The sequence below is a fragment of the Corylus avellana genome, chromosome ca6 (genome assembly GCF_901000735.1).
Source record: "Corylus avellana chromosome ca6, CavTom2PMs-1.0".
Classification (NCBI taxonomy): domain Eukaryota; kingdom Viridiplantae; phylum Streptophyta; class Magnoliopsida; order Fagales; family Betulaceae; genus Corylus; species Corylus avellana.
This window is the reverse complement of record NC_081546.1, coordinates 25,858,291-25,884,478: the sequence shown is the minus strand read 5'-3', so window position 1 is coordinate 25,884,478 and position 26,188 is coordinate 25,858,291. Positions and strand designations below refer to the sequence as shown.

Below are 26,188 nucleotides of genomic sequence, written 5' to 3'. Positions count from 1 at the left end.
ATTGATAAGAGCGTGAATTGCCATGCTTACAACATTGTTTTATTGAGTTGCTAGAACTAATTCTACTAACAGGTTTCCCATATATATATATCCCCTGCTGGATTTACCTTTAGACATTAAAATTGCCCTCCTTGATAGATTTTGTAGCCTCTTTGTTTTGGATGGGGAGAAGGATCCTCTCCATTTCAAATGAAATAGAGAGGATCCATTTAGTTGTAATAGAACATTTTTGTTCAAAATAAAATAAAATGACAACTCCCCTCCTAAAAACAACTAACCGATTTGAAAGGAAGAGGATCTTAGTCCTTTTGATAGCCTCTCTCTTCTTTGCATTTATGTTTTGGTACTTGTATTGTATGCTTTCATTTATACACTTTGTTGGTTTGAGGGAAAGTGCCTTGTTACGTAGGATAGGACAATTTGGAGTACCAAACCTAGGCAAAAGCACGTGGACTCAATGATGCCACAAAAGATGCAAAAAAGTACACAGCATCAACTCCACAATTTGTTTCCTGACTATCATGTGCAAAGAGAAAATGAATCACTGCTATCCTAAGAGTGCAGCAGCAACCCTTCATTGCCAAAAAAATGTTCATGGACAAGGCTAGTCTACAGCATTTACTTAGTAACCAATGCACGTTATCATGTGCCTGATTGTTAAAATGTCCAAAGTTGTATTGATGTGTGAGATTATTAAGAACAATAATTCTTATGTGTAATAAATTTCATAAAATAGCACATCAAGGGATAAAATTTAGTGCATGGCACATAGACAAGAGAAAGACCGTCCGTTATAAGATCAATAACCAATACATTAGATAGATCTTCGAACAAAAATTATGAATACAAGTAGAGGTTTAATCGTCTGAAGGATAGCATCAAATGTGAAAGAATTAAAAGAGTCTACACTTAAACCATGTCCTGAGACCTTAATATGGCTATTTACTAAAAACAAAAATCATTCTTGGTTTTGATTTTCTTCATTTATTCTACATTCATGGAAAACAAATTAATATTTTTAGTGTAACTAAGTTAACAGGGTTTTAGTTACTCACACGTGATGGGTAGCATGGATAGCTTGTTACTAACTTTTTTCTTATGTTTTTGCTGTCTAAAGTATAAGTTATTGTGGCTTAGGGATTGAGATTCAGTGCAATATCACCAGATGCAATACATTTTATTGGATCGTTCATTTAGAATGACCGGCACACATCATAACAAGAAGAAAAAGATGATAGCTTGGAGTGTGCCAAGGGTGGCAGAGGCTCGGGGGGTTTCTTGTTGCTAAATGGAAAGAGAGAATATGCATATACAAGATGTTTAGAAAACCTAAATGGGCGGAATCTAGATCCTCAGCATTTTGCAGCCCAAATTGCTAGTAATTTGAGTAAGAAATGTGAGAGAGCTCATATAAAGCTCACTTGTCCAAACAGGAGAGCGAGCTGCCCAAGACTTATTCGGGTAAATAAGCCTCATAGGGACTCACATTTGTTGCCGGAATTGCTAGCAATCCGAAATGTAAATGTACGACAAAAGAGAACTATGACAAGTAATATTGTCTTTTACTAACAAAACCCATAGTTATAATTACATAGTTCAAGTGATGTGAACCTTTCTGCTACGCATTGGTCTCCAATTGTGTTCCAAGCTGCTGCAACCCAGAGTCTCACTGATGATCCGTTGCCCAAGAAAATGGAGGATAGTTCACAGACCACAGTAGCACGAAACTGGGTGTTTTGGTGTGCCAGGTAAAGTAGCAAAAAGACAGTATGAAACTCTCAAGAAAATTAATCTCACCCCAATGAAACTCTAGGGAGATGCATGATCGAAAAAGGATAAGGGTTAAACTGCTGAAGAAAATCTCAATAAACACTCATGAAGTCGTATAGCCTAGATACACTAATGAACTCAAGATTGACTGACATAGAGAACAGGCACCAACCCAGCCATCTTGCCATCCCTCCCAGGGCGTTTCTTCTTCACCTGTAACAAGCGTGGCATTACATTAGGCACAGACTTGACAACCTTAGCAACATTTTCCAAGCATATTCAACTACAATCTACACATTTGCCACTAACAAACTACAAAAATCCGGGTTCTTTCCCTGAATATGATCCTTAATTCCATATACTTACAAAAAACCAGCCGTCCACTTCGTCCTCAATTTCTACGTCTTCTCCCGCAGTCAAGTTTAACTGCAACCAACCAGCCAACAGGTTTAACTTTCAGAGAACACAAGAATGAAAATATCAAATGGCAAGATGAGCAATCCAATTGACATAAAAAAAAGGTAGTGCATGCAGATATGCTGGAAGGCCAGACCGTCCATCATTCGTCTAGAAATCTTTAGTCAAAAATCCAGATAATCAATAGGAGACAACTAACCTCATCATCTCCACCAGCAGTGAAGTCATATAGTGCCGTTCCGACCTTTGGATTTCCAGATGAAGCTCGTTCCTCTTCTCGTGACCCAAAACTCTGGGATCCACGCCCAGCTAAGGGATTCTCAAAAGATTCATGTGTGTATGATGAAGGCTCTTCTCTAATCTGATGAAACAAAAACAAAGAAAAAAAAAAGAAGATGATGCGTTAACAATTTAAAGTCGGTATCATACAATACGAAAAGTACAAAACTAGATGAGAAAAGGCAATGAAACTAACCGGAGAACCTAGACCCTCATAAATTGAGGAACCACCAGTGGGAGGATTGCTAAACCTGCTTGCTGAAGACCTCTCCTGTTTTAGATAAACTTAGTGGGTCACAACTAGAATATCTTTGAAATGAAAAAGAAAATGTGTTCTAGCCGAAGAGGATAAAAATTGGCTTTCCGTTAGAATTATAAAATCTGGGCCTGACTGCTACTTTTAACCATATACACAAAAATGCAAATGAATTGCATATCTAGATTAAACACCACTTTTCATGAAGAATAAGAAGCAGGGAAGCCAGGCCCATCTTAATCGGGGTCTCATGAGATGAGCAATTTTCATCCCCCTAGATTCAGTTTAGGGTCAATCTTTTACGCTTCATCCTCTAAAACTTTTATTTTATTTTATTTTTTCATTTCATATTACTTTTGATTTTCCACTTTCAACACTCCAAAATGTAAAACGAACAAAAGTACTATCCTTACAGTACAAAACAACCTGGATGTTCATGCTTATATTACTTGGAACTACTATGCACTGTATCAATCCTAAAAGCACAGAACACCTTGGTACTAAAAGCTTGGCAGATAAAGGAGACGATTAATATGAAAAAGAGTAAGAACGAAAGAAAAGAAATAGTAGTCATACCGAAGTTTGTGCAGCCCCATATGTGGTGGGCCGTGAGCTGAACAATGAAGGGTAGCTCATTCCACCAAAGTGGGATGATATGGAAGATTCAACTGATCCTGTTGACTCTGGTGAAGAAGTCCCAGATGACCTTGCATCATCTTCCTGTCATCCAAAAAACAAAATAGATGAATAATTATTCTCTAGGAAATCACAGGAGACACAAACGCCAAGCTCCAAAGGTATTGCATGTTAAGTCCAATTTAAGTAGGATTTGGCAGAACGCATACCTCTAATTCTGAAGTTTCTAAAAGTGTCTTTGCCCACATATCATCATAACTAACTGAAGGTCTAGAGATGATGTTCTCCTCATCAACATCAGGAGCATCAGCTCCCACACCAGCAAGAAATTCGTTAACCTAACACAAAGGAGAGATGAAATGATCATTTCACTCAAGTTATTGATAAGCAGCCCAAAATCAAAGAGAAGTTATATAATTGCAAATATTTAGCAGATGATGCCAAATAACTCATAAAAATTTAAGGCTACTAGAATCCGAATTGTACAAATAAGTTCCTGCTCAGCTTGTACCTTCTAATCAAGGACAAATTTGGTATGTACAGGATTCTTCTTTAGGCACAAGACTTATTCAGAAAATAAAGTAGGCCATTCTCAAACCTATGTAAGACACAGTTCGCCCATGCCATGATCAAAGACAAATACATCCAACAAAACTCTAAGTTTCCTTTCATTAAAATGGTGGGGACTTTATAGATACAAGCCAATCTAATAAATCTACAAACTGAAAGGATGGAGGAAAATGACTTAAATATTTACTTATATTTGAATGGGAGACATGAGGAAAAAGAGCATGATTTTTTATGTAAATAAACGCTTAAGAGTCGTACTTGTCACTCAATTCTCTCTTGAGTGAAGTCCTTAATCTATTGAATAAAGACCAATGATTTTATGTATAGATTGATGATATCAATCTTAATGTGGCAGAGCCCCATCATAGATTATTATGGCTGACCACTTGGATGCTTAGGAATTAGTATTTTCAAGAATAATACAGGGGTGGCAACATTTAGTTTTTTAATCCATAATTATCAAGAGGAAAATCCATAGTTTGCAATTCTAGGATCCACAGTTAAGGAATCCACCCAAAAGAGGCTAATAACATTGTGTTGAAACTAGAGTAATGATATGTAGAGTGCCAATTTGATCTGTAGTTTGCGATTCTTGCCAATTTTATTGTTCATGACTGAGAGTGCCTGAGAGCTTCGTTCTCTCTTCACTCTCATCCAACACAGCCTGAGTGCAGGCGTGTGGGTGGCGCGTGTGATCTGTTTGGGTGTCTAGATTGTTTAGTTGTTCGGTTGGTGTTATGGCTGATGCAAGAAGGTGGTCTGTGGAGTCCATGAAGTTTGAGTTGCTGATAAAAAGTACAGGGGTGAGGATATTTGAAAGAAGCAGTAGGTTGCAAAAATCCATTTTTTTGAAAAAGGATGAGTTGATGTGGTTGGTGCGCATTGTGGAAGACTTGGTGGCAGTGGAAACGTCTGAGGTTTTTTGGGACCAATCCAGAGCAGGGTTTCCACGGATAATAGCGCAGAAATGTTCCAACAGGAATGGGCGTTTTCTGACGGTAGAAGAGTTTGATGGTAGGCAGAGAAGAGGTTCGATTATTGTACCAGAAGGACGAGTTGGACAAGGTTAGGAACGTTTCATCTCAAAGGTGCGTCTAGCTAAGTCCTCCCTGTGCGAGGTCAGGGAGGTCAGGGTAGATAAGAAGAAGTTTGAGGCGGCGGGAAGAAGGAGTTTTGCGGAAGTTTTGGGATCATCATTGAAACCAGCAGATGATTGTTTTGTTGATTACTCCGAGCCGATTGCCAGGGTACCTAAATGGTTGAAGAAGGCCGCTGCAGATAAGGATAAGCAATTCCATGCTTACACGGAGAAGGAGTTGGGCTCGCACAAGGCAAGTATTAAGGCGAAGATTGGCGGGGGTGGCGTGGAGGGACCAAAGAAGAACCAATCCTCTGACGTGGTGGGATTGAGCAACCTGAAGGCAGGGGAGCCACGGGCTGTTCGCAACTGGGCTCCGGCGAGTAGTTTGAATTCCTCGGCAAAGCTGACAATATCGGAAATTGGAGCTGATCACATGAAGGGATGGGAGGGGGTAGGTAGGCTCGAAGTGCAGCACTGGTTTCGTGTGAAAACTGAACTAATTAATGCGAAGGAGTCGTTGAGTAAGCTGAGGGGAGATTGACGTGGGTCTAGATAGGATTGAATTTGTTATTAAATATCTGGGAGAGAAGAATGATTATTCATGGGCTGGAGGGGCGTGCGTCTGTGGTCTGGCAGGAGGGATTTCATCCAAGCAAGGGGAGGCCCAGCCCAAGAAGATGAATATGGAGGGTGATGATCTGGAGGGGAAGGATAGGTCCAAGGGGGGAGGCCAACGGCCCACAAGAAAGCTTAAGGGCAAAAAGAAAGTGGTGGCTGTGTATAGGCGTAGGAAGGTGGGCCTGGGTCTGGGTTAGACCAGCCCAAGCTCGTCAGGTCTTAACTGGGTAAGACCCACGGGGTCCTCTTACCCGTTAAGATCGATCGGTTCGCCGGAGGGTTGTCGATGGAGCATGGCAGGTGACCCACGTGCATCGACGTCGGCGGCAATAGGGGCTCGCACAGAGGAGATATCGCCGGCTTCAGTGGAAGTTTTTACTGATGGACCCGAAGAGTCTTCTGGTGGGGAGAGAACGTCGATTCAGGCCGGAAGTAGCTGTTGTACTCTGGAGGTCGTGCCAGACAAAGCCGGAGAGGCCGGAGGGAAGACTGTTTCGTGTTAGACAACGCCGGAAAGGCCTTTCGTGGTGGTCGCTGGTGCCACAGAACTGGTCGGCAATAAACCCAGTGCTCCGGCGGTCGTGATTACGGATAGGGGGAAGTCTCTGTCAAACTAGACAGCGCCGGAGGTGAATCTCTTGATTGCCGCTGGTGAGAATCTTGAGTGGGTTGAGCCCGAGGAGGCGTCTGGAGCTGGAGGATCACCGGGGAAGGTGGTTCTGGGTAGTGGGGACGCTACCTTGCACCAGAGGATGCTGGTGATGCCAGATATAGTAAGTGAGGGTATTTTGGTGCCCTGGTCAGCCAGCGAAGTGATACAGGTTAACAGTCAGGCGAGTGAGGGTCTGGGTCATATGCAGGAACAAGGGCATAATGGTGGGTTGAATGTTTTTTGTTCCTATTGGGATGGTGATCCTTCTAATCTAGGATTCAGGTGCTCAGGCTTGACTGAGTCTCGAGGGGCTGGTCAGATGGTAGCTATGAGTTCTGGGGGTGAAGTCAGTGATGACGCTAGAAGTAAGGAAGTTGGGAGGACAGGGGCAAGTGGAACAGAGAGGCCTTCGCCTTTGAACAGTTATGATCCTAATTCAGGGGGTGCGGCAGGACACTCAGATTGGGTTATTCAGTGTGCCAATGAGATTTATCCGATCTTGGGGATTTCATATGTGGGTCATAAGCTGCAGCTGTTAGCATTGCTAACTTCTCTAGAAGAGGAGCGCCGAAATAATGGAATGGTAACTAATTCAAGTAGTGGCACTAAGGGGAAAAGGGAGATGAGGAATTTGGAGTGCTCGGGGAATTATGATGCTAGAAGTGGGAGCTCGACTCGGGGTAACAGGAAGGGGAGGGGGAATGTCGGAGTTTTATGAAGATAAGTATACTTTCTTGGAACGTGAGAGGGTTGAATAAGAGGGACAAACGCTTGAGGGTGAGTAATTTGCTTAGGGATTGGAAGGCAGATGTTGTTTGCCTTCAAGAAACCAAGATACGGAGTATGTCTAGAAACATTGTTCGCAGTTTATGGAGGCGGAATCATGTGGATTGGTGTTGTTTGGATTCGAGTGGAGCCTCGGGTGGAATTTTAATCATGTGGTATACTAGGGTGGTGGAGAAGATCGATGTCTGTATAGGGGAGTTTACCATGGCCGTGTCTTTCAAGAATGTGGTAGATCTCTCGGTGTGGGCGTTTGCAGGAGTGTATGGTCCGAATCTTGATAGGGATAGAAGGTTCCTTTGGGACGAGTTGGCTGGTGTTCTTAGTTGGTGGAACTTGCCATGGTGTATAGGGGGAGATTTCAATGTTACTCGATTCCCTAGTGAAAGATCAGGAGGAGCTAGTCTGGATTCTGCTATGATGAGCTTCTCTGATTTTATTTCTAAACAAGGGCTTATGGACTTTCCTCTTGTCGGGGGTGCTTGCACTTGGTCAGTTTCTCAAGATCCTCCGCTATGGTCTAGGATCGATCGGTTTCTTGTTTCTGCAGAATTGGAAGCTTGGTTTCCTGGGGTGAGGCAGAAGAGGCTTCCTCGTCTTTGCTCGGATCACTTTCCAATCATTCTTGAGTTGGGGGAGGTATCCCAGGGGAAAAGGCCGTTCAGGTTTGAGAATATGTGGCTTAAGGCGGATGGGTTTGTTGCCTTAGTGAAACAATGGTGGGATTCTTATGAGTTCCAAGGTACGCCGAGCTTTGTTTTCGCTTGCAAACTCAAGGCCCTGAAGCTGAATCTGAAGACTTGGAATGAGGAAGTGTTTGGTAACATTGAGAGGAATAAGAGGTTGCTTCTTGAAGATCTTCGGGTGTTTGATGAGCACGAAGAAAGTAGGGCTTTGATCGAGGAGGAGTTAGTGAGGAAGGCCGAGGTTGTTAGAGAATTAGAGAAGTGTACTCTTATGGAGGAGATAAGTTGGAGACAGAAATCTAGGGTGTGTTGGTTGAAGGAAGGGGACAAGTGCACCAAATTCTTTCATTCCATTGCCAACTCTAACAAAAGATTTAACTCGATAGAGACCTTGATGATTGGGGATAATCTTTCTTCGAATCAAGATGAGATTAGTGAGCATATTGTCGATTTCTATCAAAAGCTCTTTACTGAGCAACACAATTGGAGGCCCTTGGTCGATGGTATCTCTTTGGATTCCATTTTGGAGGAAGAGGCTAGCTGGTTGGAGAGAGTTTTTGAAGAGGAAGAGGTTAAAAAGGTCGTGTTTAAGATGAATGGCAATAAGGCATCGGGCCCCAATGGGTTTTCTATGGCTTTCTTCCAAGCTTGTTGGGATGTGGTGAGGGAGGATATTATGAGGGTGTTTAGTGCTTTCCATGCTGGCGGGATGTTTGTAAAGAGCCTCAACGCTTCTTTCATTTCGCTTATTCCGAAGATTCCTGGTGCCACCAATCTCAAAGATTTCCGCCCGATTAGCCTTGTGGGAGGTATGTATAAAATTATTGCCAAGGTTTTAGCAAACAGATTGAAGGTTGTGTTGGATAAGATCATTTCCAAGTCGCAAAATGCTTTCATCAAAGGTAGGCAGATTCTAGATCCCATCTTGATTGCTAATGAATGCCTTGGTTGTAGGCTGAGATCTGGGGAGCCAGGGGTCATTTGCAAAATGGATTTGGAAAAAGTTTATGATCATGTGAATTGGGGCTTCTTGATGTATGTGCCAAGGAGATGTGGTTTTGGAGGGGTATGGTGTTCTTGGATTCAACATTGCATTTCCTCGGTGCGGTTTTCGATTCTGGTAAATGGGTCTCCCAAAGGTTTTTTTAGCAGCTCCAGGGATTTGAGACAAGGGGATCCTCTCTCTCCTTTGCTGTTTGTGTTTGTGATGGAGATTTTGAGTAGGATGATTTCGACAGCGGTTCATAGGGGGCTGTTAGAAGGCTTCAAAGTCGGCAACACTACAGTCTCTCACCTTTTATTTGCCGATGATACCTTGATTTTCTGCAATGCTAGGCCTGCCCAGTTACATTACTTGCGGAGTTTGTTTTTGTGGTTTGAAGCTGCTTCAGGGTTGAAGGTTAATTTGGCTAAAACGATGCTTATTCCGGTGGGGACTGTGGAGCAAGTGGATTCATTAGCCGGTATTTTAGAGTGTGAGGCAGTTACTTTGCCAGTGAAGTACCTTGCTCTCCCGTTGGGAGGCTCTTATAAGTCCAAGCATATTTGGAATGGAGTTATCGAGAAGATTGAACACCGGTTAGCCAGCTGGAAAAGGTTGTATTTGTCGAAAGGGGGTAGGGTCACCCTTATCAAGAGCACTCTTGCTAATTTGCCCACTTATTACTTGTCTCTTTTCCCTATTCCGGTGAGTGTTGCTAGGCGCATTGAGAAGCTTCAACGCAATTTTCTATGGGGAGGGATAGGCGAAGAGTTCAAATACCACTTGGTGAAGTGGTCGCAGATTTGCACTCCGATCAAGGAAGGAGGGTTGGGTATTAGGAACTTATTGGTCTTCAACCGCGCTCTTTTAGGGAAATGGTTGTGGCATTATGGGTCGGAAAGAGATGCTTGGTGGAGAGTTGTGGTAGATGCGAAGTATGGAAGTTTATAGGGACGGTGGTGTTCTGTTGAGCCTGGAGGGACGTGTGGGGTGGGGTTATGGAAGAATATTAGGAAAGGGTGGGAAACTTTCAAAGGCTTTACGAGATTTGAAGTGGGGGATGGGACTAGGATTAGCTTTTGGCATGATTGGTGGTGTGGAGATTCAGCTCTCAAGATAGCCTTCCCGATCCTTTTTAGTATTGCATGTGCGAAGGATGCCTCAGTTGCGGATAACGTGGAGATGCTAGGTGAGTCCATTCAGTGGAATGTGAGTTTTTCGAGAGAGGCTCATGATTGGGAGGTGGAGGCCTTTGCCTCCTTCTTTCAGGTGTTACATTCTACTAGAGTAAGAAGAGGGTCGGAAGATAAATTATGGTGGAACTCCTCCAAAAGAGGTACTTTCAAGGTCAAATCTCCCTTTTTCTCCTTGGCATGTTCGGAAGGGAGGAGGTTTCCTTGGAAGAGCGTGTGGCGGACACAGGCTCCCCCAAGGGCAGCGTTTTTTGTGTGGTCGGCAGCTTGGGGGAAAATTCTGACCTTAGATAATCTCAGAAAGCGAAATGTGATTGTGGTGAACAGATGTTGGATGTGCAAGAAGAGTGAGGAGACGGTGGATCATCTTCTTCTTCATTGTGAGGTGGCGTCTGCTTTGTGGAGTACCTTTTTTAGCCGTTTTGGGTTATCATGGGTGATGCCTAGTCGGGTTTTCGAGTTGCTAGCCTGTTGGTGGTCTGCAGGAAGGGGGGGGAGTGCTGCAGTCTGGAAGATGGTGCCTATTTGCTTTTTTTGGTGTATATGGAGAGAGAAATAATAGGTGTTTCGAGGATGTGGAGAGGTCTTTCGAGGACACTTTAGCCTATTGTTTCCATACTCTCTATCTCTGGACTGTAACATATGTTTTTCCGATTTCGATTAGCTATGATGATTTCCTTGTACGCTTTTCCCCTTCTAGTTAGGTGATCCTATTTGTATACTTCCAGTGTACTTTGGGGCGCCACACGCTTTTAATAATATCAGTTACTTACCTATCCAAAAAAAAAAAAAAAAATCCATATCCTTTACCTAAAAATAATGGAAATAAGTAAAAAGTGCAAAGGGCCACAAGCTAAGTACATGGGAGTATACAGGAGAATCAGTAAAAGGAAAAAGATATGGAATACCTCATAGAGTTCAAATTGCTAATTTAAGCTCAATAATCAGACAAACTAAATTCTTACCCTGTTCATAGCCGGTACATTGTTTCCCAACAAGCCATCATCACCAAGGTTTGCTGCCCAAGCATTTACTAGGTCATCATCAAGTGAATCAGGCTCATCAGGGGCTGGTTTAGATTCATAGATAAGGTCAGAAATTCCAGTAGCAACAGCAGGATCACTCAAACCAGTCGATGCGCTTATATTGTGCCGTGTGCGATAGATGTCAAGAAGTTTTGCACTGTCCAAGATTTCATGAAAGAAGGGGGAGGGGGAGAGAAGCAACAATAAAAAATGTGAAAAGAAAAGATTGGAAATTATATTAAACATGAAATACAGAAATACCAGCCAGAACAGATTAGAACTGAAGCAGTTTCTTTTTTGGATGAGTAATTTAATGTCATTGAAAAAGGGTAGAGAGGTGCAACCCTAGTACAATAGAAATATATAAGAGCATCCCTCATTCAATAGAAAAAGAACAACAGTTCAAAGAGTAAGAAAAAACTAGAAAAAAGTAATTTCAGAAGTGTTCATCAAAATTACAATAACAACATATACCCCCAAAGCCTAGATGAATAATAAAAGGAAATTTTGTTGAGGAATCACTTTTTTGCATGCCTTTTTCTAAAAGCATGCATTCCAAAAGGTTAGCAATAATTCATTTTGATGAACAAGGAACAAGGTTGCAAGTTTTGTTGTTATGGAACCACCCAGCTTTCTCATTTGAAAAGGAAAACTGTAAGAGTTTTAAATACTATGCAGTTCTCATTTTTTTGAACAGTAATTGTAAAACTTGTAAAATCAAGAAAAGGAATTGGGAGAAGCTAGATATATGCAGCTGAGGAAGAGAAAGAGAGTGACGGCAGAAACCACGTGTGGGTATCATCATCATCTATTCTCTAGGCGTAGATTTTATTTTCTTCATCTTCATTTTCTACCTCACTGAAATTTTCTAATTAAACATCTCGTAGAAAGGTAGCCCAGATTTTAAGCAATTAAAAGTTTTTCTCTTAATTGTTCTAAAACTAAAGATACAGGTCCTATAACCAGGAATTCTTTATTACACATACAGATGGAGCTCCAACTTCAATTTGAAATCTCCCCTTATGGTGCGTAGAAAGCAAATACATAAAGTTTCACACATTGAAGTCAAAATTATAGAACATTTTCTGCTCCAAATATTGCATGACTATAGCACCAAATCAACAGCAAATATCAATTAGCACTAACCAATCGGTGATATTGTTTCTTGCCTGAAAGCCTAAGTAACAACTCATGAATTGCACCAAAAAGCATTTAGATTTAATTAATCAAACCATCAAGTTTCGATCATATCCTCAAATGGTAGAACTTGCATAAAAAATATTTGCAAATCAATGACAAAATGTCAGAGTGACATTGTTAATTTTCAAAAAAAGGACATAATCTATATTTTGTGGAGGTGATGGTCCAAGTACACACGACAACTAAGATCCAATTGGATGTTCTCCCGTACAACTCCCAAATTCCACTGAGACAGTTCTTTACATGCCACACTTCTGCACGTTTCCTAAGATAAAGCACTTCAGACAATAAAAGGAAAAATTCTAAGCCTATCATTGATCTCTAATTTTTCAACTATGAGAGGATTATTATCAGTCCATTCAAGCACATATGCCGCAAGGATAAATGTTGTACCTTATTGGCCCCAAAGGTAGATACTTTGCTCTTGGCACATAACAAAACAAAGAAACAAGATCAAGCAATCTCTCATGGGTTTCATATAGTTTCTTGAGTTCTTCATCTGTCCATTCTTTCTTAGTATTGTCGTGATTCCGTATTTCCCTGTTTATCCACAGGGGAATTTTAATTCATGTTTGTAAAAGAAAAGAAACATTTTAACTTAGTAGTGAAAAGGAAAATTAATTCATCAAGAAAAAGAAATATAAAAACATCCGTTCTTACTTGATCAAATCATCTTGTGCTCTGTACATTTCATCAAGAACTTTTATCATAGGACTTATTAAAACTCCAAGGCCGGTGCCACTGGCCCCTTGATCTTCACCATTACTGAGATGCATCTCTGAAAATTGAGACTGCAAACCACCCTGTGCTAAAGTGTGTAAGAATTCATAGATCTGTAGCCTAAAAGGTTCACCAGACCTGACTGCAATTGTTGTAAGAGCTTGAGCAGCAATGATACGAATCTGTGAGTATCCATTTAAATCAGTCCACATAAGAAAAAAGAAAAAGAACAAAAGCAGTATAATCGTCTAGAATAAAAACATATCTTCTTGTTTGTTTTTTATAAGTAATAGCCAGTTTTATTGAAAGTGTAAAGGCGCCCCAAAGTACACCGGGAGTATACATAAAATAAAAACATATCTTGATAACAACAGTACTGATCTAGAACAAAAAAACTGATGCAATCAGGGCAATTAACCTCTTAAATTGAAGTTTATATAGATTAGTTCAATATGGAGCAAGTCGTGTTTATTAACATACAAATTGAACATAAATAGTTAAATTTTCATTTTTAAATATGAGAGAAAAATTAGAAGCAAGACCTAAGGGAAAACTAGTCAGTTGTCATCCCAAGATACATGCAGTAAACAATTAACCATTGGAGGACCACTCAGGAAGGAATTTATACCTCCCAGCTGCCACTGAAAGCGCACCTCTGAAGTCGAGTCAATGCACCAGCTAGAGTAGGGTTACGTGAACTGGCAGCAGCGACCATTTTATCTGCATCTAACATCATTAATGCTGTACCAGGAGGGGTTGCAGATTCCCAAGCATATTCTGAAGCAGCATAATTTGCATTTTCTCCAAGAAACCATACCTGCAATTATATTAGTTCTCAAGCATATCAGTGCAGCGATTACCATAGTCAGAACTATAGCCTATAGGATTAATAGAATAAAAAGGTCTATTGATCAAATAAGATGCTTACTGCTGCTTGTACTAGCCTTTGTAATGCCAGAGCCGACTTTGGATCTGATGCAGAAACACTGTCCACTGATGTAAGCCCCAAGATTGACCCAGGTTGTGGTGGTGGTAGATCAAGAACTATGGTGACTGCCTCCAAAGCTGTGTGTTTTCCATCAGGACCAGCTCCAACAAGGCATGTCTGGAAACAGAATCATAAAACATATGAACATCGTTTCTGGGTACTTTCAAAGCAACTATCATAAACAAAAGACATGAGCCAGGTCAATAAAGAAAGTAAATGTTGCATTAATACAGAAGAGATTTAAATAAAATGACATGAGGCAAGTTCAAAAAGACAAGAAAAGATATGACAGTAGAACCTATCATTCTGTGTTTAAACCTATTTGCGCCTCTTTTTTTTATGAGTAATAATCCCTTTTATTAAAAGCATAAAGCGCCACTAAGTACACCGGAAGTATACAAAAGGAATCACCCAACTAAAAAGAGAAAAACGAACAAAGAAATCATCAAAGCTAATCGACAGAGGGGACACATAGGCCGTAGTCCAAAGATACATGAATAAAATATCCTCCAAGGTCCTCTCCAAATCTCAAAGCCTCTATTATTCCTTTCCCTCCATAAACACCGTATCCTTCCATAACTAATTCTTTCTAGAAACCCTAAAGTGTTCCCCTTACCATACTAAATTCTGAAAGCCTATTTTTTCCTCATCCTAAAACCCACCACAAGCACACATAGACAGATTCCTAAATCTGTCCAATGTCAGATAATTTTTTTAACTAATAAGGGAGTTGTATTAGTCAGCTCTACATAATCCTTTTAAAGGTGTCCAGTTCAGCCCCATGCTTTCTTTCATTTCAATTGACTTAAAACCATCTTTTCCCATGTGGATAACTGCGTCACACAGGCTGACCATTGATCAATTTATTACCAGCAATTGCATATGCATGAACGAGATGAAAGTTTGAATAACCAACCATATCAACATGCAAAATTTCACAGTGGGAAATCTTGAATTGTGTTTGGCTGTCCTCAAAATTTGAACTATTTTACTGCTTTGAGATGAAGAAGACATAAGTATACTCATTCAGCTGGCTCGCGTACAATAATGCTTAATGGGGAAAGGATTTCAAACATCCTTCTATAATAAGGAGCTATACACCAAAAAATTATAAGCTGAACAAATTATTTATGGCACTGTCCCTTAACATCTTCAATACAGAATTGCTCATTGTGTTATCATTTCAGAATATAAAATTTGAAAAGTGTGAGCACACAAGGTTAGGTTAGTAAAATTTACATGTCAAACCCCAACCCCCCCCTAGAGAGAGAGAATAGCCCTAGGTTGCATCATTCATATTTTTCATCAATTTTATGTTTGGGGTAGCAATTAAAATTCATTCAAGACAAAAAATAAAAAATAAAAAATAAAATCACAGGTATAGAGTTAGTACACGGGAATCTCTCATCAATTTTCTTCCAACAAATAAAAGCATGAATTTATATCATTAAACACATAAAAGCACTAGAAAATGTACAGACAATAAAATTACAAAGAAAGGGATTAAACTATGTTAGGTGAGGATTGCATGAAAACTTACTTTCCATAGTAGTTGCAAAACATCAGCATCAATCTTCCCAGGAACTTTAGTAGCAAAAATCCTTGCAATTTCAAGAAGAGTGACAGCCATATCTGGAGTTGCCTAACAAGCCAAAAAATTACAATTATTAAAAAAATTGCACAAAAGTTGGGGAATTAATCTAAAGACAACGAATATTTCACATAGTATACACTAAAGACTAAGATTCATCTATGAAGTAAAACAATAGCTGGACAACTAGAAAAGTAGCAATTTAAGCAAATGATAAAGTTATGAAAACTCACTCATGATATAACTACTTTGAATTCATCCGAGACTATCAAGGCCACTATAAATCAGTACAACCAGCTTCCACCAGTTACGAGGACTCTTAATTACTCAGAAATGATATCTAGTCACTACTCACAATGTAACCTAGATATCTTATTAATAAAAGAGAAATGTTGCCGTTTGTTATAAAAAGCAACAGGAAAAAGATGGTGAAGTTAAATATTATCAAATAAATGCATTACAAGAATGGCTTCAAAAGGAAATATGACTTATGTCCAATTACATACCTTAAAACGAGCATGCAGGGTAAGTAAGATATCATTCAATAGTGTTGCTGGCCAAGCTGGATCAGAGAGCTCTGATGCAATAATTGATTCTAGTTCGCCAAATGAATCATGTGGACTTTGCATCCAGATCAGAGCCTTGATTACCATTGCTCGAACATATACACATTCGCATGCTACAGTTGTACGCACTACTTCCATCAATGAAGCTAATAAGCCTGCAATTGTATCCTTGCCACCTGTTCCATTAGATATAGAAGAGGTTCTTCGGGTACCTATGAGAGAGAGAAAATGGAATGCAATCAGATAATGATCCACCACATACACTAATCAAGCCCGCAAACAAACAAAAAAATCATTCAAACAGAATTATTAGAGAATGAGATGAAGAATATAGGTCATACTTTATAATCCAGAACACTTCGTCACCAAAAATTAGTTTAAGTAACATACACTGAGAATGAGATATTATTGTAGAAATGATCCTTCAATCAAAGATACGTATCCTACCCAACCTGATGTCAATATTGAAATCTAAATTAGAACCATATATCTGACTATTTAAAAGTGCATGCGGGGATAGCAGAAAGAATTCTTCAAACTATAAAAGTTTAGCTTATTTATCAATAGCAAATTTATGCCAGATATAATCTCTAGAGTGTTCCAATTCATTGATATAGCCAGTTTTTCTTAGGATCTTATATTAACCTCTTCCTATTCACTTAAGTTTTTGCGACAATTGGTGATTTAACATGGTATTAGAGCCAAAGGTCTTGAGTTCAAACCTTGACTCTGTAATTCACCTCATATTTCAATTAAATATCCCACATGTTGGGCCCACTAATTAAGGGTGAGTTTGAGCCCACACATGAGGGGAAGTGTTAGAATAAAAATTATTAAATTTACCTCTTTCTATCAGGGACAAGTGGTGATTTAATAATTTTAACATAATTATCCACAATGTGAAGAAAGTACTGAACAAACCATAACCTTCAACTAAAGATAGCCGGTTGGTTTTGGTCCGTCGTCGGAGCTGGTGGTGAGAGATCAGAGAGGCAATTTTTGAGATGTTGAGGATGGAGATTTTCCCTAACCTCTAGGGTTTTTTCCACTACCACACCCTTGGATTGGGCTTCTAAATACACCACATTAAACACAAAGGAGCCAAACTCCATATTTTCAAAGCATTATGGTTTCCCAAAGATAACATAACCTAAGTGCAAACTAAATAATACATAAACTTGCTGACACAAAAAAAAATGATACTACAAGGGAAGAGGGAAAGCTGATTTATAGACAAATGTAGTACTTTGGAAAGATTAGTTTCCCTGCCTCCATGACATGTTAATCTGCAACACAGGTATATCAGTAACTGACATCAAATTCCTCAGAGTCAAATGGAATTAAACTTCAGTATGGAGCACAAACCAAGTGATCCATACAAAACTGACCCAAAAACATTTCCAGTAATGGACCATGACCACTATATACAACCTTCACAAACCAAAACAATTTAGGGCCAATTCAAATGAGAACATCACAGTTTGATACTCAGGTGCCATAAAGATGTTATATAAATAATTGCTAATAAAAGCATAGACCAGAAAGCAAAAATAAAAAAATAAAAATACCTTCAGGGTGCAGGTTTTCATTGGTATCTGAATCATGCGAGTCTACAGTCTCAGCAAATGTATTAACATGAACTCCTTCATCAATATCCTGTAAGCCTAAAGCAAAAGCAGCAGCCCTACTTTTCCCCATCTCCTGCACAACTCTTGCAGCTGCATGAAGCACTGGCCTAGAGAAACTACGGAAAGAAGTCTCCAACCTGAATCACAGCAGGAATTAAAAAACAAGTGAACTTCAAAATTATGAAACCCATGCATATGAAAGACTGCCACTGACAAACTAATCCCCAGATTTGACAGATAGAGAGAAAGAGATGTTTCTACCTTCTCATAACAAGTTTAATAAGGGGTTGTGGACGCCTGGTCTTTTGAGCTTTATCTTTGGTAGCTTCCTTTGATGCCACAGATGGTGCTTCTGGCAACTTGAGAATCTCTCTGGTTAAACGGTACCACCCAGCAGCGCGTTCTTCAGTCCTACATTATGCAAACGTAAGGAAGACTATATCCCAGCAGAAATGAGACAAAAACTGCTTGCCATGCTGTGATTACCCTTTGAAAGATGAAAATATCACAGCAGAGAAGTGCAGGTAGAAAAATGTTTTAAGATAACAAAACAAACCTCTCTGTGTTATCATGCTTTCCCAATACACACAAGATTGCCTCAAAACAAACTCTCTCACTAGGATCTAGAAGGAGTTGATAGAGCACCGAGCTGAACAAAGCTCTAATATCCGGCCTCTCTATACACAAAATTTTCAACAAACCAACCATTTCAAACATTGAGGGACAGAAATACTAGTTGTGTGATATAAAAATTTAAATTATTTACCATCTAGTGCTCGAGCTCTCGATATTGTATGGCACAACCTGGCTAGCGAAACTCTAGCAAGAACATCATGCAAATGGAGAACATCCTGCAAAGCACCTGCTTCATATAATACCCAAATGTGCTAAGGTTACTCAACAAGCGTCAACCCAGAAAATAAAAATAAAAATATAATAACAGTAACTTCCCTCTAGAAGAAGCAAGTAAACCCATATAGAGAAAAATATACATGCTTAGCAGAGAGAACCAAAAAACAGAGATTTTATATTCACATAGTGAACTTAAGACTCAAAATTCTTTCATTTGAAAAGTCATTATGTCACACATCTTATAATAGACTAAGCCTTCTTTCCTTCTTATGTGTGCAGCAGAAGAAGCAATTCTTGAAAGAGCAATAGAGTCATTGTCCAAGTAACCAATACTATTGGTGAAATTTTATTTTTTAATGTAAGAAGTATTATTTGAATGACAAGAAACCTCATGTATGCAGAGTGTATAGAAAGAGGCTCCTAAAAATTGCAATTATAGATTCAAAAGATCAATAACGTCTTTAAAAGAAGAGACAGATGCTGCCATATGCAGCCATCCGATCATACAATGATCTCAAAAAAATGGATTTCACCTAATTCGAACAAAGCTCAACTATATTGAAGATCTGATTATTCTCTTCCCTCCACAAAGTCCATATTAAGGGGCACTGATCAAAAAGATGGCCGCAAAGTCAAGCAAAAATGATGAATTATGCTATAAAATCTTGTCAAAGAAATTGATTCTCATTTCATATTATACTCGGATCCCTTTCTGTTAATGGCAACATATTTGATCGATATGCCATAGCTATACAGAACTGACACGGAATGCAGAAACGAAGGGTTAGACAATCATGAGTGTTTCTAATTAGCAACCATACAACTCAAGAAATTTGATAAAACAATGGAAGAAATACACATAGACCTCAAACTAGGAAGAGAGCCTTTTAATTTGTAACTACATTTTCTCTTGATTTGGATTATATGGAATCAAAACCCAGAAACTTCATAAAAAAATATTCAAGTATTCAATTATGAAACTTCAAACAACAAAAGCTATCTACAATAATGGTAAGAAAAGGAGAAAGCTGAGAAACGATGCAGATTGGGAGAATACCTCCAGGCTGTGCAAGCTTTCCTGCAGAAAGATCATAGCAGTACAGTGTAAGAATACATTACAACAATAAAACTTTAGTTCCAATGTTACATCATGGAAACAAATATGCTTTCATGACAGCAAAAGCCATGGGAATGTGGAAGAGTTTACTTATCAAAAAAAAAAAAGAGTTAAATATGTAACCTAAGGCCATTGCAACTGCATACGGATCTCTTGTAGCTAACTCAGAGAGGATTTCCAATGCATGCCTCACAGCAACAGGATCAGCAAATGAAACCCTGTAACCACATGATACTCCCTTGTTATTGACAACAGAAAATGAAACAAAGGAGGAATGGTTAAACATACCATTTCTAGTCAAATAATCATAAAGTTGCTTAATAGGTAGTTAAAAAATTAAAACAATCTGCAATATTATGATGTATTCTGAAAACTTCAGTACCTTGTACAATTTACTAACTTCAAAGAAAAGTTAGGCTTCACCAATCTATGCTAAACCAGTTAGTACAACCAAATTTAGACACCAAGTAAACAGTCAAGACAGATAATTTAACTTCACACTGACGATTGAAAACATTCAAAAAGATACAAAAACAAATAATGTAACAATAACAACCATAACAACAAATCACCTATAAAAGATTAAAATTTAAGGGAAAATGATGAAAGAAATTTAACTATATGTTCAAAAAGAAGATTAAGAAAACAACTTGATCAATGTACATTAAATCAAATTTCCAACATTTGATTGTCATATATGCTACATCATCAGCACAATGAAACTAATCAAAAGGATGCTCCCATGCAACAACTCTATGCCATCAAAATAGAATGCCCAGAATGAAGAACTTACCCCTGTGCAGCACGATGCAGAAAAGCTGGATTTCCGGGATCTAGAGGAAGTCTTCTCAAAGCACTTAGTGCAGCATATTGCAAATTACTCCGAATGACAAACTAATAAAAAAATAAAAAATGCTTAAAATTTGTACAACCAGTGATCCAAACTCAAAAACTAAGCAGGTAAAGCATTTCTTATAAAATAAGTATAGCAAAGAAATGGAAAGCATAAGTTGCCTATGAAAATGTTTGCCTATCCACTCAATAAGAGAAGCAGACCTAAGCTAGTAAAGCTAGCAAGAATCTGTAATAGAAAACCAAATCAAAAGTCTACTTTCCACACACATAAAGCAAAGTTCTATATGTAGCAGTCAGACTCCTTTTGGTACTTATTGCAATGTTGAATTAACATACTAACATTTTTACAGTAATCCATTTTCAGTAGTCATAACTTTCACAGGGAAACTGAATAGACAAAGTGCATGTCATAATCGGTGCTAGCAATCTCAAGATACTATAATTATCCATTTTTGCTGGCAAGATATAATAATCAGTCTGGTATTTAGCAAGTCCCAAGAAACACACAAAACAATGACATAGCCCAAATGGAGGAATTTAAGATGAATTATAATTACCTCCTTATCAGCACCTTTAGTTCCAAACATGCCTTTCTTACGTTTTTGTGGGCCATCAGCGACCTGAAAATCAATTTCTGAACATTAAAGACAAGAAGATTAAAGTATTATTTTCTTCTGACTAGGACAATGTAACAAACAAAAGAATATTCAACGAAAAAAAAAAGCATTTCAACATTCTCCTCAGCTACATAGTTATTTCCCATCACAAAGTGACGTTTGTCACATGACTTTCATATTCTGAGCTTATAAGATGTCACATATTTTTGCAGGTACATGTGTCCTAATTTAGCATTCAAGGGTCTTAGCGAATTAGAGCCTACCACTACCCTAATTGTGACATTAAACAAGGAACCCAGGTTTTTATGGACAACTCAGCAGGTGTTGGTGCTCAATGTGTTTCAACTATTTTACAACTTCTGATTACATCAGCATACCTAAGTTGTTCACCATATATTTTATCGAACTATGTCTTCCATTAAATGAAGCCCACATCCCCTGGATCCTGTGAATCACATTTCCCCAAATAGATATCAAAGTTGTGTTCTAGGAAGGCAAAGAGTATGAATACATATCCAAGAAGACTCAACTGGTCGGTATTAAACCTTAACTTCTCAATTCAAAAGCTTCTGACATTCATGAATAACAAAATCAGTCTCTTTCAATCACGAGTTACCATTTACCTTTCACACTCATCAAACATCCCTATGTTGCCTCAAGCTAGAAGACAAACCACACAACACATCCCTCCAAGAACCATACACATTGTTAGTGTGGAAACGATAAACATGGTTCCGCCTTTATAAACATATTAATCTCTATTAACTAAAAAGAATAAGAAAGAAAGTAGCATTCTCCAGGTAAATATTTGTTGAAGAAATAAGAGTAGGACAAACCTTATCAAATATGCCAAATACAATTTCGTACAATCTGGACAAAATATCAGAGTTATTTGAAGGAGCATATGTAAGAGCCTTCAAAGCTTGCAATCTCCGTGCGTGAACTTCAAAATTGATGGATGAAAAAGTCAACTCATTATCTATAACCACTTCAAATATGAGTCAATATCCAATCCTAAAAGTAACAACCAGTTAAGGACATTTCAAAAAGAAAATGCAATCATTTTCTCCGTTTAGGCAACGGCTTCTATCTTGAACCATAACTTAGAACCAAACCTATATTACAATTCACACAAATCAATTGTCAAACAAACAAAGGAAATTCTTGAGAAGACTTTTAGATTCTGAACAAGCAAATGATTCACACAGCCGATGATCATTCAAAAAACAAGAGCGCCAATTCCAATCTATCTGCCAGGTGCCTAAGCTTAGAAATAAACTGAAGTAAATATCAAATATGTACGATATCAGTTAGCATCCATTATATAATTGCACCTTGTATGTATAATTCCTAAATAGACCGAGTTTAAATCAACACTCAACACTCAAAGATTGCTCGATTATAATATTTTGCAGTTAATAAAGAGAGATAGCTAACTAAGCACAGACAAAAATATTACAATAAATTAATTTGTCCATGGAGTGTCCCTCAAAACAAAGAGATTATGTGGTAATTTTTCTCTAATCAATTCTATGCAGGTATCTAGTACTCAAACAATTGGATAAACAATCATTAAGAGCTAGATGAAATAATCAGAGAAACAAGAAGCTGAAAATAAGAAAGGTTAAAAGTAAGAAACCACTTTACATTCAACATCAGCATTTGAGGCCTCTGCTGTAAGCTGTTCTACTATTCGGGGTACAACATCAGCTCTAGTCACACCTCCAACAGCATCAATGTCAGCTAGAGCATCCCAATTTGGTGTAGGAATCCCACCACCTGTGCTTAAACCTTGTGCTCCAGTGTCTGATAAAATTCTGGCCAAGTAATAATACACATACCGTAGAACACTCCTATCTTCACACTGCTGATTGAGCTGCCAGAAAAAAGAGAGAGAATACATATATCATCTAGGCAGTAATTAAGATTGCTCCGTTCCATGAAAAGGTAAAGACATGAATGCCAGATGTTAAAGCTGCTAGTAGTGTAAACTCAATAAGAAATTATACATTCAGCATGGCATCATACACAATTTTTCCACTTCCCAAATCAAGTGGCACCAGCGATTTCCTATGTGCTATCCATAAATAAGGGCATTAGAATGACAGGCAGAACTGATATTCCTCATCCTTGTTAACCGTGAACCCTTTGTTCATATTTTGTTTGCCGCTCCTAGAAATTTTAATTCTCTCTTCAAATTCTGAATACGCACTAAGGGTTGTTACCCATGCACACAGGAAATACAGGAGAACCCCATACCCCCTCCCCCCTGGCTGTCATCCCGCAAAAGAATAAGAAAAAGTGACGACAATAGATAAAGGTAAGCACTAACCAGCTCTTAAAATCCATAACAATCAATAAAATGAGAGAGAGGGAGAGAGAGAGAGAGAGAGAGAGAGAGGCAGATATGCTGGAAGCTTCAGCCAGCACACCAGAAGCACTAAATGCACCAAATTAAGCACAACAAGAAAGCTATGTAAACAAAAAATCTCCTATGCCCTTTAAACCTTTTCTTCCCAGCTGACCAACAGCTCAACCACCATTCTGGGCATAACATAGGAGATACAATACCTAGTGCAGTCAGGGGAACAAGTTCCTAGCAATGAAGCAGAGCAGCAAACAATGATCAACCATGTCCCAATTTCACTTGAAAAAAACAACACCAATCAACCAAAATATGTTTCCTCCTTATAACAGCCTCCACCACAAGGAACATATTCAAAGAAGCTATCTAGAACAAAGAAACTCACCTTAGGAGGCATGCTAACTCGCTAAAAGCTTTCAACGGAAACACAACCTCCTCAACATGCAGTAATAAGATTTAACACAAACTACTCACTCCCAAATAATCTCAAACTAAGACACAGAACGCATCTGAGGTTAGCTTCAACATTAAAAGTCACTAATTTGGAACCTAATGAAGTAGATGGCCCAAGTGACTACATATAGCCTGAGGTTTCAATAGAATAAAAGAGGATGACTTCATCTCATGCCCATTTTTTCTTCCTAAGTTTCATCTCATTCCCATTTAGTCACTAGCACCCAGAGCTATCACACTAAAACAACCAGCAAACCAAATGTTCTAAAAAGATCATGTTATGTCAAACTTAAGGTATTACTAAACTTCATTCTATAAATGCCGTATAAAGATCCCAGCACTGCACCAAGAGATAGTCAAATTCCTCGACCATCTAATACCCAGAAAGTTCAAACCTACCAAAATACATAGAACAGTAGTTCATAGTACACCATATCCATATGTTTTTCAACATGGCTGTATCACGCGACAACAGACAGAATAGGCAATCAAAGAAACTTCTATTGACCTATGTTTCACGACAAAGATTACCCCAAAAAAAAAGGATACGCTAAAATGAAGAAGTAATTACAACAGATAGAAACAAGAAATGACATCTAAAATGAGGAGAAAACAGCGAGAAGAAGACTCATACCATGAGAAGAGATGGTGCCAATGAAGGATCAACGGAATTGTACACAGCAAGTTTGGGAAACACATGATGCACCAACTGCTTCTGAGAGCTTTTCTATACAAAAAATTTTCACAGTAAAGAAAGAGAACAGCAAAAAATTAGGGAATTTCCAATCAAAACAAAGAACAGCTTAGGAGAATTATTAGAAAGAGGGCGATCCTACTTGATCAGACGTTGCAGCCAGTTCGTGAATGCTCCTCGCCAGTTGCGAATACGAAACGGGCTGTAAAGACGAAGCAAATTGCATTAAGCACCAATTCAAAATAACCAAACCGTTAATTTACAAATAAATATCGAATCAGTGATCCTGTCTCATCTCAATTATCTTAATCTGTTGCATCATTTTCTCAGCGATCAGAAAGAGACTAAAAACACATTGGGACTTTCCCACACTTTCTCAGCTACCAAACCGACCTTTTTCTTCTGCTTCTGGGGGATGATGTTGGCGCGGACGGGATTCAGAGCGGCCTTGGCTGCAGAAACGGTGTCGCTGTGGATCTGCATAAGGGAGGTCCTCTTGGACCTCTTCTCGCCAGCCGGCTTCCCCAGCGCCGTAGGCTGAGCCGCCGACGAAGGAGACATCGACGCAGCCGCCGGAATTCCGGACGAAGCCGGAGCCGGAGCCGGAGCCGGGTCCGCTGTTATAAGATCCATCAGCGTCGTCCCCGACGAGTCCTGCGACACACACAAATCAAAATCAAATGTGCGTTTGAAAATTAATTAATTAAAGAAAAATAAAGAAATGCGAAATGAGAATAGGGATCTAAGAAGGGAAGCATTAATCACCGCCATAGTACTTCTCTCTGTAAGAGCTTGTGATTGGAGAACGAGAGGACTGAGTCTACTGTATATCTATGGTTCAACAGTCAAGCTGACAGGAAAGGAACAACCATTTGCTGTTAACGACATTTTTTTCATACTTTGTTATAAGATGTATCCATTGAGGAAGAAAAAAAGTTTGCTCTGTTTTTTTTTTTTTTATATACAAAAATTTCCTCTAAACTCCAAATCTATAAATTTATTAAAAAATTATATTAGAAATCTTCATTTATTTTTTAATTAGCAATCACATAGTATATTGAAAAAGAGACATATTATTTAGTAAACCTTTCTATTTGGGTGTGCGTTTAAGCGTTGAGGGATCACTCAAAAAATTTATTTGAAGAAAAAAGTACATATTTGGTAAAAAAAATTTGAAATCGCTTTTAAGGGTACAAAAAGCCTAAAAATGATCAAAATACACTTTTGGCAAAGCATAAAAATGAAACTAAGTTTTTGCCAAAAAGAGTTTTTTTTTACTTAAAACCTATATTTCTCAAATACAATCATAAACATGCTCTAAAAGGCCGTTTGAAATTGTGATTTCAAGACAATTCTCTAGGTTTGATGATCTTGCTTTTGATTCTTTGGAGGCGGGTGAGGTCTCTCAGCTAGAAGTTCCTTTTTGAGAAAATGGAGGTTTTGGAGGTGGTGAAAGGCATGGATAAAGATAAGGTTCCAAGTCCGGATGACTTCTCTATAGCTTTCTTCCAAGATTGCTAGGAAGTGATCAAAGATGACATTATAGCATTTTTTCAGACTTTTATATTCGTAGTAAGTTTGATAAGAGCCTTAA

General features: G+C 38.8%; 1 protein-coding gene across 1 annotated transcript; it reads right to left on the bottom strand.

Annotated features, from left to right (window-relative positions):
* Positions 1–1,541: 1,541 nt before the first annotated feature.
* Positions 1,542–25,501, bottom strand: LOC132183886 (uncharacterized). Its single transcript, XM_059597351.1, has 27 exons — positions 25,360–25,501; positions 24,988–25,248; positions 24,737–24,796; positions 24,535–24,627; positions 22,730–22,958; positions 21,919–22,025; positions 21,023–21,085; positions 20,404–20,504; positions 19,734–19,828; positions 19,551–19,571; positions 18,408–18,503; positions 18,198–18,318; positions 17,903–18,052; positions 17,582–17,778; positions 15,954–16,225; positions 15,397–15,498; positions 13,797–13,973; positions 13,497–13,685; positions 12,809–13,050; positions 12,542–12,688; positions 10,889–11,105; positions 3,568–3,696; positions 3,299–3,442; positions 2,663–2,737; positions 2,387–2,548; positions 2,137–2,196; positions 1,542–1,983 (listed from the first exon to the last, which is right to left on the bottom strand). The coding sequence occupies exons 1-27, from the start codon at positions 25,363–25,365 to the stop codon at positions 1,909–1,911; spliced, it is 3,591 nt and encodes a 1,196-aa protein (XP_059453334.1). The 5' UTR covers positions 25,366–25,501; the 3' UTR covers positions 1,542–1,908.
* Between the last annotated feature and the right edge of the window lie 687 nt (positions 25,502–26,188).